At 44.1% G+C, this 15953-nt stretch overlaps 1 protein-coding gene across 1 annotated transcript; it reads right to left on the reverse strand.

Annotated features, from left to right (window-relative positions):
- Window positions 1-582: 582 nt before the first annotated feature.
- On the reverse strand, window positions 583-5563 carry KIF2B (kinesin family member 2B). The gene has a single exon (XM_048818080.2). The coding sequence runs from the start codon at window positions 5550-5552 to the stop codon at window positions 3414-3416; it is 2139 nt and encodes a 712-aa protein (XP_048674037.2). The 5' UTR covers window positions 5553-5563; the 3' UTR covers window positions 583-3413.
- Window positions 5564-15953: the final 10390 nt, after the last annotated feature.

Consider the following 15953-nt stretch of genomic DNA (forward strand, 5'->3'; position numbering starts at 1 on the left):
CATAAGAATTAAAAAGGATTTCAAAAGAGACAAAGTCACCACAGGGCTGCATTCTGGTAACATTCCACACGTTAATAGGCAGGATTATTAGACGAAAGAGTTGTGGGAAATAAAAGGATATTTGGGAGTAAAAGATGACTCCAATATTCCGCATGTGGAACAAAATAAGCAATTAGAGCACAGTCAGAGACAAGTGACAAAAACAACCTTTCACACAGAAGGAGGGCTTCCATCTGTGAAGCGATCACTGGTAGGAATTTATGGTGTAGCCAGAAGCTGACAAAGGCTCTGCCCCTACAGTGAGCTCCATGCAGGCCAACTCTTGAGCTTTGGTTGCTCATACAGCTATAAGCCATTATAAACAGAAGGCACATCCAACAAAGTATTTCAGTTGTTTAACTAAATGGCTGGTCTTAATATATTAAGTGCTCCGCATTCATTAGAGCACTGCAAACCTAAAACCAAGTAAAACTCACCTGATTTTTGAGTTCATTACAAACTCAACCCTAGTACGAAAACACACAGACACAAATTGCAAAGCACTAAAAAAAAATTGCAAACACTTTCAGTCAATGCGGAATAATTTACGTGTGTGTTTATTGTTGCTGGGTTTTTTTGTTTGTTTTTAAAATCTGCTTAATCCACAGTTTCAAACCCAAAACACAAAGTGAAGTTTGCTGTTGCAAATCCACATACAGAAAAACCAAAGAAAAAGCTTGAACAGAGCCCCAGAAACCATAATGGATGAGTTTTGCTCACCTCTATACAAGATCAAATGATTTCTGATTATGCAGCAAGTTTGCTAAAGCAAAGGACGATACAGAAGAGAAGATAATCAAATTACAGGAAGGGAGAAACAAGGTGAATCTATAAATTATATAATGATTTGAATGGCAAATGCTCATTCAATTAACTACTTTGCTAGTTCCCTAGGAACCAGCAGACTGTGCTCATGAGTCACTTCCCAAGCTGAGACCCAGAGAGACTCCTTATCATGTAGGTCATGGGTCAGCAACCTTTGGCACGCGGCCCATCAGGGTGTTTGTCTGGGAATGACGAACTGCGGCCACTGTGAACAGCTGTGAGGGGCCGTGCCTGCGAATGGTCAACATAAATAAAATGTCTCGCGGCACGCCAGCGGATTACCATGATGGGCCGCATGCCCACGGTTGCCAACCGCTGACGTAGGTATAAACAAAAAAATGCCCATCTGTTTCATGTCCATGATGCAAACCATAATGTCCTGCTAGAATTTTTTTCAGCTTATTAAAACTTTACTTCTAATACGCCCAACTCAATGCATAACCGTGTTGCTAATATACTTTATTCCACAGCTTTACACCTTGGACACTAGCACGCACTCCAGCATTAGGAACATAGGCCTGGATTCAGCATTTGGGACAAGCACAGGGAGTGAGCATCACCCACCCCCAGTCCGTAAAGGGAATCTGTGCAAAAGATATTATGACTCCAGGTTGCATTAACTTCTTCACAGAGCCACTCCATGCTGTGGAACCCTCCTCTTCACACACACACAGTTAAAGGGGAGGGTCAGGGGAAGTTTCCCAGTTTGAGATTACCTGGCAGTTCAGCTCCAGTTTGGATTTAGGTGGGATGCAGGCCTAGGTGGGATTTAGGATCTGGTATCTCTTTCAACCCCACCTCTCCATCATCACCTCTGATACATGAATTCAGAGGAGATGTCAGATGGGGAACCTCAAAGAGTTTTCTCTTCCACAAAACCCAGGAAGGAGCCATAAGGGAGGGGGAACTCCCCACCCTCTCCCAAAGTTATTTTTGGAATACCGGAGACTTTTTTCAACAGGAAACTGCCATTTCCCAGGCTTTGTACTTGCTCTTGGGAACAACATCTCTTAATTTGACGTCCAATAATGCTATCCAGAGAAGAATGAGGTAATTGCATAAGCTATTAGTGCTGGAAGAAACGAGATGCTAATACACCAATGTTTGAAAAGGGCTTTGAAGATGAAAAGTCCTGAGTATTACTACTAGTCAATCAGCATTTAAACATTTGTGTCTAACAAATCCACCACTGTAGATACAGCTTCCTTCAACACAGCTACCCACAGCTAAAGGGACAAGAGGACAAATCTTCTACCAGAAATGGAAAGGGAGCATTAGAATTACTGATGGCATCTGAACTATGAAGGAGACTATTGGAGACACCAGCTTCTATTTCTGAGCCCGTTCCAAAGGCCATTGAAGTCAACAGGAGTTCTTCCATTGACTTCAACAGGCTCTGGACCAGGACCTCAGATGCGCAATAGGATAAACTGGTTGATGGTATCAAAAGGCAAGTAGGAAGAGGAAAAGAGCAGAGACTGCCATCAATTAATTATGTATTATTTACACACTTTAATCTCACAAATATTTATTTGTTGCCATATATTGCTCAGGAATTTAAACAAATTAATTTCTAAAATAAATAAGTGTAGATATGTACCAGAAGGATTAGCATAACTGCTATCCAACATAGAGCAGTTTCTGTGGTATTTCACATCAGGGATGATGCAACAATCTAAGGCTATCTCTCATCTTATGCCTTTAGCATGGTAATGTGCACTTATCAGATAGCACTTTGGTGAATAGAAAAGGAGTACTTGTGGCACCTTGGTGAATGCAGCTTTTCTGGCCCTTTGGTCTGGCAAATTGCCTCTCTTCAAGGCCTTTGATACAGGGCACTGTATCCCCTGCTTCCCTCTCTTGCCCTTGAAGGCACATCACTTTTGATTTTGAATTTCTCCCCAGAGGACAGTCATAGGACAATATCTTATTCCTTGGCCTGATTTCTGAGAAGGAAGAGGTTTTTCTTTTCTTTTTTTAAATGACTCACAAGAACACAGTTGAGAGAGAAAAAAAATAGAAGGGGCATATTCTATATGCTTATTGCTTATGCTATGTATGCACAAAATAACCCACATTCTCCAAAAGTATCATTCTCAGAATAGAAATGACAGTGCTTTGCACTTTAACACCTTTAAAAATCACTCAAAATGCCTAACTCCCCGGGGAATCTGTTCTCAAGTTGATACAGGTTGACAGAATGTGGGAATAGGCAGTATCTAGAAAGGTACAAATATATATATATTTTAAAGGGATATGAGGGAAGCCTGCACACATGGATTAGATTTCTTTTCTACGAGTTCCCTGCTTTTCCCTAGTGATTAGCTCCTACACTCTGCATGGTTCTGCTGTCTGCAGCAAGAAATTATCTGGCGACATCCCAGGAGTGTTTTTATGCTAGCCCGAAATGGCGTTCAAGAGAAAAACAAACAGGACATTCCCACAGACATCTTTTAAGTATCCTTTAAGCAATCAAGTTGTTGGGTGGCTAGAGCCACAGTATCATAACAATTGCCATCTTACAGTAGTTTACAATCTTTCCACTCAATTTACAGAACACGGGATCTCTTCACACTGATCTGGTTGCCGCCATGTTGTTCCTTATGTAGGATTGACCGGAATGATTTCACTTTATCTTGGATCTCAGTCAGAATGCCAATCTTTTGCCCCAGGACTGCTTCAAACTGTGCAGCATAAAAATCCACGTCATAATCTATTTCTTCAGCCACTTCCAGAAATACTTTCAACCATCGGAGAGACTCCTGGTGCTCCTCTATAAGTGCTTTCTCGTCCAACTCTTTTCTTTTCTTCTGGGCTTTCTCTCTGGCATTGAAAGTAAACAACTGAGGAGAGACTTCCTCCTCTTTCTGTACACAAAATACTTTGAACTCATCCGTCTCAGGCAAGCTCTGTACAGTCCACGGTTTCTTCAGGTCATCCAGCTGATATGGGAACTGGGTGATGATTGGATGTGACTGTCCAAGGAAATTAGGATCTACAGTCAGTTCCTTCACCCTGTTGGCGTACCTTAGAGTATTGAGAGTGTGCTCACAGGATCTCATCCCTGGAGAAATGGTGGCGATCATGCAGGTGCATGAGTTCTCCCCTATGAACGAGTCCCTTAAAACCTGGGTGAGTTTGCTAGCCCTGAACGGGGTATGGGCTTTGTTGCGTCCTAGGGCCCTGATGCATTCCTTGAGTACCAGGAGACTCTTGTTAATCTCAGCCCCTTCCAGCCTCGTCCGCCTGTCCGCACTGCCAGTGTCTGCTCCTCTCTCATTCCCAGCCAAGTCAATCAGGGAAAACTTGCCGTGAAGCTTCCCTCTCTTCCGGAGGATGATCTGGAAGATGGCATGACTGCGGGAGGAGTGGGTGTTGGCAGAGGTCTGGCCCGATGTCCTGCACCGGTTGCCCATCTCGATGAGCTTCATGACATCCTCCACGCAGCTGACCTCCTCCTCCTGGAGCCCCACCACCTGGATCTGCTGCTTGCCGTCCTCCAGCACCTTCAGCCGGTTCCTCCAGTTGAGCAGGTCGTACACCTTGCCCCCATAGATCTCGAAGAAAGCCCCGTAGACCTGGAGCTCCAGTTGCTTGTAGCTGGGCTCCTGCAGCCAGCAGAAGACATCCTGGGCCACCAGGGTGTAGACGCCCTTGGGGCAGCCCTGGCCCTTGGCTGAGAGGTCCCCCACCATGGTGTGGGTCTTGCCGCTGCCCGTCTGGCCGTAGGCGAAGCAGGTGGCCATGCCGCCGCGGAAGATGCTCTCCACCAGCGGCTGGGCCGTGTGCCTGTACACCAGCTCGTTGGGGGCGCTGTCGTCGAAGGCGTGGTCGAAGCGGAAGGTCTGGCTCTCCAGGTAGCGGCTGAGGTCCAGCCTCTGCCGGGCTTCGTGCACCACCACCACGCCCCGGCAGGGGACGGTCACCACGTCGAAGTCCTGCAGCCCGGCCTCCCGCGGGTTGAGCGGCCGCTTGCGGACGCAGACGCGGATCCGGTGCTGGCGGGGGCCGGGCTCGGGGCCCCCCAGCGCCCCGCCAGGCAGGCGGCCCCGGTACTCCTGGATCATGCAGATCACCTCGTAGTTGGGGTGCGGCGAGCCGGCCGCCTGCTGGGCCCGCTGCTCCCGCAGCTCCCGCTGCTGCAGCCGCCGCTTCTGGCGCAGCTCCTGCAGCCGCTCCACCTGCCGCACGCACGGCGATTTCCTGCAGGGGCTGCCGCGTCCCACGCGGGGCCGGCCGGGCTCCGGCTCCCCGCAGTCCCCGCCGGGCAGCTCCAGCTTGGCGGGCGTGGCCGCCGGCTCGGCCGGGAGGCTCTGGTCGCCTCGGCCGGAGCAGGGCGCGGCGGGGGCCAGGTGGGGGTTGAGGGCGAAGGCGAGCTGCAGCTCCACCCTCTTGCCCTTGTTGGCCCCCTGCTCGACCCACTCCACGGTGAGGCTGGAGCTGTCCCGGTGCAGCGCCGTGACCAGCGCCGGGTGGATGCGCCCATCGCTGCGCTTGATCTCCAGGTAGGAGCCGACCAAGATGCTCCCGAACTGGCCGGCCATGCGCTGCGGCGGCGGGCCGGCCCCGATCCCCGGCAGCAAAGGGAAGCGGGAGAAAGGGGCGGCGGGAGGGAGCGGGGAGCCCGAGGGAGGCGGCTCCGGGGGGCTGGAGGCGCCCCGGGGGCTGAAAGCTGCCAGCCTGCGCATGGCGCGCCCGGCCCAGCCGCCCGGCCGCCCCCCGGGCAGCGCCCGGCGTCACAATGAGCTGGGGCCCGGACGTCAGGCGGGTGGAGGCCCCGGCCCCGCACAGCGGCCAAGCCTCCAGCACCGTCTCTTCTCGGGCATGGAGCGGGCGGAGAGCGGAGCCCCCCAGTTAACAGAGCTAGCCAGGGACAGCCTGGAGGGGGTAGTGGCAAGCAGGGCCGGGGAGAGCGAGGGTCAAATATTCAGAAGGGAGGGAGGAGCCACAGCCCTACTGGACATGGCTCAGATCCTACCCCTGAAACATTTCCACCTCATCCCTCATCTACTCTAGGGCATGTCTTCTTTCACAGCGATGGCTTGAATGTGGGAATAAAACAAGTTGCCAAACATCTACAACTCTTCCTGGGTGTCGTCTTGACCTTTCTTGGCTTGGTGATTTTTTTTTTTTTTTTTTTTAAATAGGAGGGTGGTGGGAACAACAGCCGCTTCCACCATTCAGAAGTCCTGCTTGAATTTCCAGGCTAGTGTATCCGTGCTATGACACATCATGTCGAATGAGATCAGTCACAGGGTTAGCTAATGTGTCTGCTATCACAGTGTAGCAGAGTGACACTTAAACTCAACAAGGCATTTTCCCCCAGACCGTGAACTGAAAACCCAAAAGCAAAGGATAAAAACAAAAACTGCTGACTTGTATTGTTCAAATATAACTGCGAACACAATGTTATTACTTCAAAGACAGTCTTAGGCCTTGCCTATGCTACAGTTTTGTTGACAAACGTCAGTTTTTGTTGACAAACGAGTGGAGGTGTACACACTGAAATGCTCCTCCCGCCGATGTAAGTCCCCTACTGTGCCGACATAATAAAACCATCTCAATGAGAGGTGTAGGGCTTATAGTGGTGTAGTTAGGGTGATGCAGTGTCTGTATAGACGACTGCGTTCCTTACGTCGGCTGTTAGCTGTCATCCTTGTCAAGAAAGCCGGCTCATGGGCTGCTGCCCAGGTTCCCCACTGTCCGCAGTGAGGCCTGCTCTCCCCCTCCTCCTCCTCAGGAGCACGGCAGCTATCTTGACTCCAGGTGCAGATCTCCCCGTCAGAGGCAAGAAGCCCTGGGTGGCTGCCCTGCTGCTCCCAGCTGGGAGGTTAAAAGAGAGAAAAGCTCCAAGAGGCAGCTGGGCTCCCGGTAGGGGGCTGCATGCCCTGGCTTCAGTCAATGGAAGCACTCCTAGTAAGGACATACACCACCAACAGAAGGAGGGCAATGTGGACATCAGTCACTGCAGTAATTAATGTGGTGGCTGTAAGGCGACCTATCTTTGTAGTGTAGACAGAGCCCTTAAATGTCTGTTGCACCCCTCTTGAAAAGCACATGGGGTTAAAGGTTAGCAAAGGAAAAATATTTGTAGTGGATGCATTTCGCCCACCAGAGGAGGAGAAGAATTTAATATCTTTTGGATAACAGGAAAGAATAGAAGCAGCTATTTTTAATCTCAACATTTGTATCATGTTATTCAGTCATCTAAAGTTTTCTCTAAATAATTAATCACCAGGCTCTGGTTACACAGAAAACATTTTAACAACCTGATTTGTTTGAAGAGATTTGATTCATTTTAACAGGTTGATTCAGGCACTCAATGTGGACTTCATTGTTTTCAGATACTACAGCAATAAACCTGGTATAAATGTCTACAGAGAAGTAGGTAGGTTTTTTTTTTTTTAAGTTTATGCCTTTATAGGTGTCAAGGTTCCTTTCCCACTCTGAACTCTAAGGTACAGATGTGGGGACCTGCATGAAAACCCCCCTAAGCTTATTTTTACCAGCTTAGGTTAAAACTTCCCCAAGGTACAAACTATTTTACCTTTTGTCCCTGGACTTTATTGCTGCCACCACCAAGCATCTAACAAGTATAACAGGGAAAGAGCCCACTTGGAAACATCTTTCCCCCAAAAATACCCCCAAGCCCTACACCCCCTTTCCTGGGGAAGGCTTGATAAAAATCCTCACCAATCTGCATAGGTAAACACAGACCCAAACCCTTGGATCTTTAGAACAATGAAAAAGCAATCAGGTTCTTAAAAGAAGAATTTTAATTGAAGAAAAAAAGTAAAAGAATCACCTCTGTAAAATCAGGATGGTAAATACCTTACAGGGTAATCAGATTCAAAACATAGAGAATCCCTCTAGGCAAAACCTTAAGTTACAAAAAGACACAAAAACCGGAATATACATTCCATTCAGCACAGCTTATTTTATCAGCCATTTAAACAAAACAGAATCTAACGCATCTCTAACTAGATTGCTTATTAACTCTTTACAGGAGTTCTGACCTGCATTTCTGTTCTGGTCCCAGCAAAAGAAAAAACACACAGACAGAGAGAACCCTTTGTTCCCCCCTCCCCTCCAGCTTTGAAAGTATCTTGTCTCCTCATTGGTCATTTTGGTCAGGTGCCAGCGAGGTTATCTTTAGCTTCTTACAGGTGAAAGGGTTTTTTCCTCTGGCCAGGAGGGATTTAAAAGTGTTTACCCTTCCCTTTTTTTTATTTTTTTATTTTTCTGACAACATGTAACTAGTTTTTAAGGGGCTCTTCAAATATTTATTCAACCTTTTTTTTGACTGGTAACCTAAAGTGATTAGGAAAATACTAAGTATAACTAAGATCATCAGACCTTAATGATTCCCCCCCCCCTCCCCCGACACATACAGTAGCCCATATTTTAATTTGTTTGGGCCAGTAACAAAAGGTAAAGCCAATGCAAACGCAAAAAAAGCTTGTGTGGAGTGGGTTTGGTTGGTGGGACACTGGGGCCATACTTCGAGGTGTGGGGTGTTCTGAATGGAGTCTTGGAATTTCCCTTTTCCCCAGGAAAAGTATCTTCCAGGCATTACACCAATACAGATATATTGTAATTACCCGTAGCAGAACATCCATTAACTTCCAAATTGTTGTGCTGGGACATAGCCACATGGCTACTGTTGCATTTAATTATGGGTGCTTGACTGAGTCCCCATGCCTCTGATTGTGGTTTCAGATTAATTCAACAAAAAAGAAAAATGTTGTGGCAAAATTATATCACGTACGGACAGAGCTAGTTCTTGGTTAAGGAGGTAAATTACATACCATCGAAAATGCCTACTTGACGAACAGGGTAGTGTGGCAAGACTGCACCAGTTTGCTTTGTAGGATTTTTGTGATAAGTTTGCCAGCTCGACTGCTAGATAAGACGGAGGATGAGCAGAGCAGCAATATTATGGGGTAAAGGGGAGTCCTGCTTTTAAATTGTTATTCAGCCCTCCATGCCAATGTTGTCTTTCTTAATGTTAGTCTTAGGAGAAACTCAGCTGTCAGATCCAGAGGTCAAGACCTATGGGAGTAGCAGGCTGAAGTAGTACCCTACTGAAGGGCGATAGGGACATTGTGAAATCAATCCTCATGGCAAGTGACTTTTCTTTTTTCATGTTGAGAGATCTTTTTTGAGTCTCTCAGAGACTGCTGAATTCAGACAAGCTTCTGTCTGGGGAATTTGACATTCACTATTGGACAGCCTACAACGTTTATCCATCTGATGTTTCTAGAGGATGTATATTCTATTACATGTGCATGAGAAACCTCACTCAGTCCTACTAAGTTGCATAAGCATTTGCAGGCCCTGAGCCTTAATTAGTGTCATCACTGTAATATGATATGACTAAGTTTAATACAGATATTGCCATATCCCTGAAAAACAATAAGCTAAAGTCAGCTCCTTTTTGGTTCTTAGGCTTGTTTGAGCCCGTCCAGAAAGGATGGGATGTGCAAAGGAGTGAGATAGATGCTCAATCCTGGGCAATTTCAGTGGAATCTAGATCCCTAACTTCCTTAGGTTGCTATGAAAAATCCTAGCCAAGTAAATACAATAAAACAATTGTGAGCTATATACTGTTTGAAATGGGGACTTTGTTTGTTCATGACAGAAAAACAATCTGACTACAATGGAAGTCAAGGGTACTATCATTTTGCAGGGTTGGGCCAGATGATGACTACGGAAATGGACAACAGGATGTTCTGTACTAATTTTTTTATAAAATCTGCAATGCATCAGTTGCACAACTTTTTAAAAAGACTAGAAAATAAGCTCATAAAGAATGCCATTGTTTAGAGGTATATTCTCAACATTTCAGCTCGTAGGCCTTTTTCAAGCAAGTGTTCTGGAGAATATTAAATATCCAGTTGCATCTTAAATATTAATCTCCTAAGAGGGGGAAAAAAAATCAAATCAGCTGTTTATAGCATTGTTGTAAATTGGCACCTAGCAGCCATTCAGTTCATTTGATCACACCAGGTTCTCTGCTTCCCCAGCACATCCATCCAATCTGAAGTTGATTTAGTGCTTCATAAGAACTGAGCTCATTTCCCAGCCTCACTTTGATAATGAGCACTCAGCAATTTCCTCTTTTCTATGGTAACCACTGGGCCCTCTCTATTGGGAGCCCTTATAATCGGTTGGTAATTGAAACGGGTTTATAACAGTAAGGATGTGCATGGATCTATCACCATGTCTCATTCCAAAGAAGGTTGGTTCAATTTTCAAATTATATACTGGCCATTAAATCACAGATTTGAAATGCTGAATAATGCAAAACAATATGGTCCTGGTTTTCAGAGCCAATGACCACCTGCAGAACCGCATGGCATCTGTTTCAGTGATTGGTCATGGCCATTCTGAAAATCAGGCCAAGTGTGTGGTGTTAGGCACACAAAATAAGAGGCTGCTTTTGTACATGTTGACTCTATGCATCAGCTTTCCCCATTCTGTAAAATGGGATAATACTAATAACCTAACTCAAGCAAGCATCACTCTGGGATTCCCAGGGACATTTGGGTATAAGAGAACTAGGGGGACCCAGGAGGACACTGCTCCTGTAGGGACTTGGGCTGTGAACCCATCCTGATGAGCCCAGTGGGAGTTCATCTGTAGATCCTGATAGGTAGATCTAATGGAGAAGGAAACTGAATAAAAATAACTATTTCAGAGATATTTGTATTTGATTTTTTCCCATTAAATTTAAAATTTTGGGGTGTAAAAATAAATAACTGTTTAGAAATCATGGAGCAGATCCTTAGCTGCTTTAAATTGTCCATTATGGAGCTGTGACAAATTTCAGGAGCTGCCCCCAATTATTCCTCGTCATTTGTGCTGTCACTTTTGAAGTATATTTGCATAAGGCTATTTTATAATCCCAGTCAGTCACTCCAGCCTGTGAGCTATAGAGCATTTAACAGCACCTGCTGCATTTAACAGCACTTGGCCTTCAGCCTCATTCTAACAATGCACAAGGTGTGAATTATTACACCATAACTCATGCCCAAGAGTGGCTTGCTGCTCACACATCAAGTTGCTATCTAAATGCAGCAGTGGTCAGCTATGGTTTTGTATACAAGAGAAAATTTGTGCAAATATATCATTGATAATGAGCATAGTTTTAAAACACTATTGTACTTTTTGTCAGATTGAGGGTGCATTTCTTAAACCTTGGCAAATATTAAATCTTTTGATTGCCAAGTGGTTGCTTCAAGCTTCTAAGACTATCAGCTGTAGGCAGGAAAAATCAGGGGGTAAACCAATGCAGTGATCAATTCAATAGTCATTGAAAAACAAGAAGTAAAATAATCTTCTTCCCGAATGTTGGAGGCCCCTATTCAAGAAAACACTTAAGCATGTGCATAAGTTTTAAACATGTACTTAAGTTGTCCTGAAATCAGTGAGACCTAAGCAGATGCATAAGTGCTTTCTTGAATCAGGACCTGAGAGAGGAAAGCTGAAATTTCAACACATTGGCCATTTTGATTTACTGTAAAATTCCTTCTGTTTTTTCAAGTCCTTGAAGTCACAGCTTGGTATGAGAACACTGTCTTTCCATTCCTTAATGTGTCCCACCGTACACTCTGCTGCAATATTACACCTGCTCTTCATCAGCACTGAAGCAGAGAGGAGTGCCTTGATAGATATGGTAAATCAATTAGTATTCTAGTGTTCAGAGGTTCTATAATATGCCTGTGATGTTTACGTTGGTGTATAAACCAAACATTTTATAAAGGAAATCTCACAGCCAAATGCAAGACCAAGGTCACTGGGAGATTGCGGCCCACAGACATTACTTACTGATAATTATTTATATCAAGGTAGTTTCTAAGCACCAGAGTCAGGGATCAGGACCACATTGTGCTGGGCTCTGTACAAAAATGTTTGAAGAGAGACAGATCATCTCCAAGAAGCAGGCAGCCTGGGTTGCAACAGCACATAACAGGTAGATGAAAAAGATGCATGAGGAAGGAAGCAGTGTCTCAGCTTCCTACCCTTCTCAGGAGATATGTCTCTTCTTCGGTGTTTCATTTATCTGCAAGTATAAGTTCTGCAAAGGATTCCCACCATCACCTTAAACCCCAATACCTTCAAACACTCTCTAGTTAATTTGCCAACACTTCACTTCATGATTCCTTTTCCTGTTTACATGTGATCGGAGCTGTCCACGGTTCTTCACTACTCATTACGGTCCATGGCATGGGTTTGTAGCTCTTGGGGTTCCAGTCCTGTTTTCTTCCAGCTTCTCTTCACAGAGGCTTTCCATCATATCCTCGGTCTTCCATGTCTTTTCTTCCTGTTCTCTTCCTCCTATGCTTTCTTTGCTAGGTCATTCTTCCCCTATTTTTATCACTTGTCCAGCCCACCTCAAATGTGTGCTCTCCAGCCATCTATGATTTGTCAATACAAACGTCTTTTAAAAAAGAATCTCACCACAAATGGCAGGAGTAACATCCTCTGCAAACTTGCAGTCATCAGAGAGTATAAATAATGTGCTACTGTGATGGCATAACATGCCATTAGTCAGAAGGAGACTCTTTACTATTACAGACTATAAACAGAGTCCCACATTTTTTTACTTAGATGCAGTTTGTAGCTGCAAATAACAATCAATATGACCGAAGAACTGAGCGAAAAGCTGCATTTACAACACCAAACATTAATACAGACAGACCATCAATCCTTCATACCAAAACCATGGTGATAAGATTAATCATGATAATGCTACTAATGATGATGATAATATTTTGCACTCATTATTTCATTGGAGCTGTATGGATTCAGGGATCTGCCCCCACAATCTCCTGGAATGGAATCCTAGTTACCAGTCTCTGAAAATAGGCTTGATAATGGAAACAATTATTGATCCTTAATTGTAGCAGCACAGATGGGGGCTACTATATTAGAGGAATGTGTGTCCCATATAACATTCTACAGGGAAATGGAATAATTGCCAAACTCATAGATTCTTAATGCAGCTACACTGTGGCTTTTCTGAGCAATTGAAAATTTTTTGTTCACCTTATGAAGTAATAAAAAAAAAATAATTATCAGGACCATTATAAAAGAGAAGATAAAGACGAGGAAACCCACTGAAAGTCACACATTACAATGAGTTGCAAAAATGAAAGCAATCTATTTTCTACTCAACGTTTTAATGAAGGACTATCAGTTTTTATTGTTATGTATCTACGAGCAGAAAGTAGTATTTAAAATTAATGATACTAATACAAAAATCATAGAGAGTGGATACTGCTAATTCAAACAACAATTTATTTGGGCCTAATTCATTTTGTGGTTCGAAATACTATCATGTTTAAAACACAGAAATCTTTTAACAATAAACTCTTTCCAATTACTGAACCATTGTGACGAGCCTCAATGGGCTGAAAGTATAATCAGAGATTTACATATGTATACTTTACAGGAGTTGTATAATCCTAATTATGAAACCATGCAGTCAATTATTTTAAGTCTGAAAATCTCAAAGCATTTTACAAACATTGCATGATCCTACACAGAGAACCATGTGGGCAGAGACTCTTTGAAGTCAGTGCCCGTCCAGAAGGCTACATGGTCTTCTTGCAGTTCTCAGCATAAGCCTGGAGTCTAAGGGTATGTGTGCACTACCGTCCCAGGATGTGATTGCAGCTTGTGCAAACATTCCCGAGCTAACTTTATCTAACTAACGTGGGTACTGGAGTAATGAAGCTGCGGCAGCATAGGCTGTACAAGCCTCCCCAGAACTATGGGTAATTGCTGATACTGAAAGGCTCATTGTCACAGCTTCACTTCTGTTGGTACCCAAACTAGCTAGATCATACTTAGCTTGGTTATGTCAACATGAGCAGCATCACATCCTGGGACTGCCATGTAGACATACCCTAAGACTCAGAACAACCCATGAGATAGGGAAACATCATATCCTTTGTGCAGTTGGATAAACAGATGCACAAATAAAGTTAAAACCAATATTGTCAAACTTGGGTACGCCTAAATAAGTGGTCTGATTTCCCAGGTACTGAGTGCCTGGCACTCCCACCGAGGTCAGTGGAAGCTGCAGTTGTTCAGTAACTCTGAAAATCATACCACTTATTTAAGTACCTAACCGTAGGCACCAAAGTTTGAAAGTTGTGATAGGTCAGAATATATTTGGAAACCTTTGTTGTGGTCTTTTATCCTTTCCTGGTGTTCTGACTTCTGGGAATGAGAATAAAGCTTTACTATCAACTTCTCTCTCAATTACCTCTACTCTTGAGTCATAATGATTGATTTGGACACTTTATGGACAGCATATGCAGCCCTTCAGAGTTTAGATAAAAAAATTACAAGGGCAATCAATCCTCATGCTCCAGCATGTAATATGAAGACTACCTAAAATTAACAAATTCCCCTCAAGGCACAGTATTATGCAAGTATATTAGGGGAAGTTCTCATCTGCATGAGAGATGAGGGACTTCCTGGCATCTAGGATGCAGGGCTTATTTCAGACATAAATAAGTGGATATCAAGTCAGCATTTTTGTGTTAGCTTTTCCTGTCAGCAATGGTTGAGCAGGTTTTTTTGCTGGCTATTACTCCACTCTGAAATATTATTTTGGAATAAACAGGACCAATAAACCACTGAGATATGAACCCAGGATCTTTAGGGAGAGCAAGGAGATTCTGAATTTGCATCTTCTTATGGGACGCAGTGTAGACTGGAGAAATACTTTTGAGACTGGGAGTCAGAAGGTCCTGAGTTCTAATTTTGGCTTGCTGCTGACTGGTTGGGAGGCCTTGGGCAAGTCACTTCATCTCCCTGCCTTAGTTTGTCCATATGTAAAATCAAAATAATATTTATCTGCATTCCAGAGACTTAGTAAAGATTAATTATTGTAAAGTGGTACACTGTATAAGTGCTAAGTATTAAAATAGTCTTATTTTAAGAACTGTACACCATAAATATCCAGGACAATACAATACTTTTTTCTGGGAACTTACATTTTAAATGAACAATGCAACAGCTAGAAAACCATGAATGACTTGATATTTCTCTCATCTGGTGTAAAACTGGTAAAGTAAAAAGCAGCTTGGTCTCTCACACTTCATTAGTTTTCATGTCTGCCCCAAGACAGTGATCATCTGTAGTTTTCTCCAGAACTGACAAACACTGATGTACTAACACCTGTGCAATTATAAGTCCAGTTCCTGCTTGTGAAAAACAAGATACCTATAAGCACATATGTCATCCCTACAAAATCTGTTTCAGACAACCTCTTTCAAAAACCCCCGTTTTTCACATCAGAACACACATGCAAAAATAAGTAGGGTCCAAATATTTAACTACAGTTTGCACTGTGCTGTACTCCTCACTGTTTATTCCCGGTGATGGCTCATCTAAGGAATCCTTAATCTCTTTCAGTTTATCACATTTGAGAGATGTAAAAATCATGGACTCTCATTGTTGTCTGATATTCTTGTAGGTGAGGAACTGCATTGGCAGCACAAAAGCTAACTTGTCAGTGCAGTGGTAATTTATTAGCACGGAGATTAACCTTGAACGCATGTCCAATAACAACATTCCTCCACACGAGACATTTATTTGAGCTCCATCACTCCCAGTTGCCATCACTTTGGACATATAATATTTTTTGGTATCCAACAGATCCTACAAAGGTAAGTCATGACCCAGATTCTATCGGATGGAAACTTTAAGCTTTCAGGGGTACGGATTAAACACTCCTTGTCTAATACCATCGTCCTGAGGGATTCTGGTGATTTCTTTTCCTGAGCAATTTAGACCCCCCACCCCTCCTAATGTACCAAGCCTTCTGTTGTATCAGCAGAAGCTTGCAGTTTCTATTCTCCTCCCTGACTGCCATTATGGTATTGCATCAGAGGTAGGAGTCCTACCAGCACTAGCCTCTGATTACTCTAGTAGTGAAGCACTTATACACTACCCGCCGGATTGGTAGTGATCTATCTATCGGGGAGCAATTTATCGCGTCTAGTGTAGCTGTGATAAATCGACCCCCGATCGGTCTGCTGTTGACTCCAGAACTCCACAAGGGCGAGAGG

The sequence above is a fragment of the Caretta caretta genome, chromosome 14 (assembly GCF_965140235.1).
Source record: "Caretta caretta isolate rCarCar2 chromosome 14, rCarCar1.hap1, whole genome shotgun sequence".
In the NCBI taxonomy this organism is placed as follows: Eukaryota; Metazoa; Chordata; order Testudines; family Cheloniidae; genus Caretta; species Caretta caretta.

Excerpts from the sequence above, each read along its gene's own strand:
- KIF2B (XM_048818080.2), bottom strand. The coding sequence starts at position 5,552 with ATGCGCAGGCTGGCAGCTTTCAGCCCCCGGGGCGCCTCCAGCCCCCCG.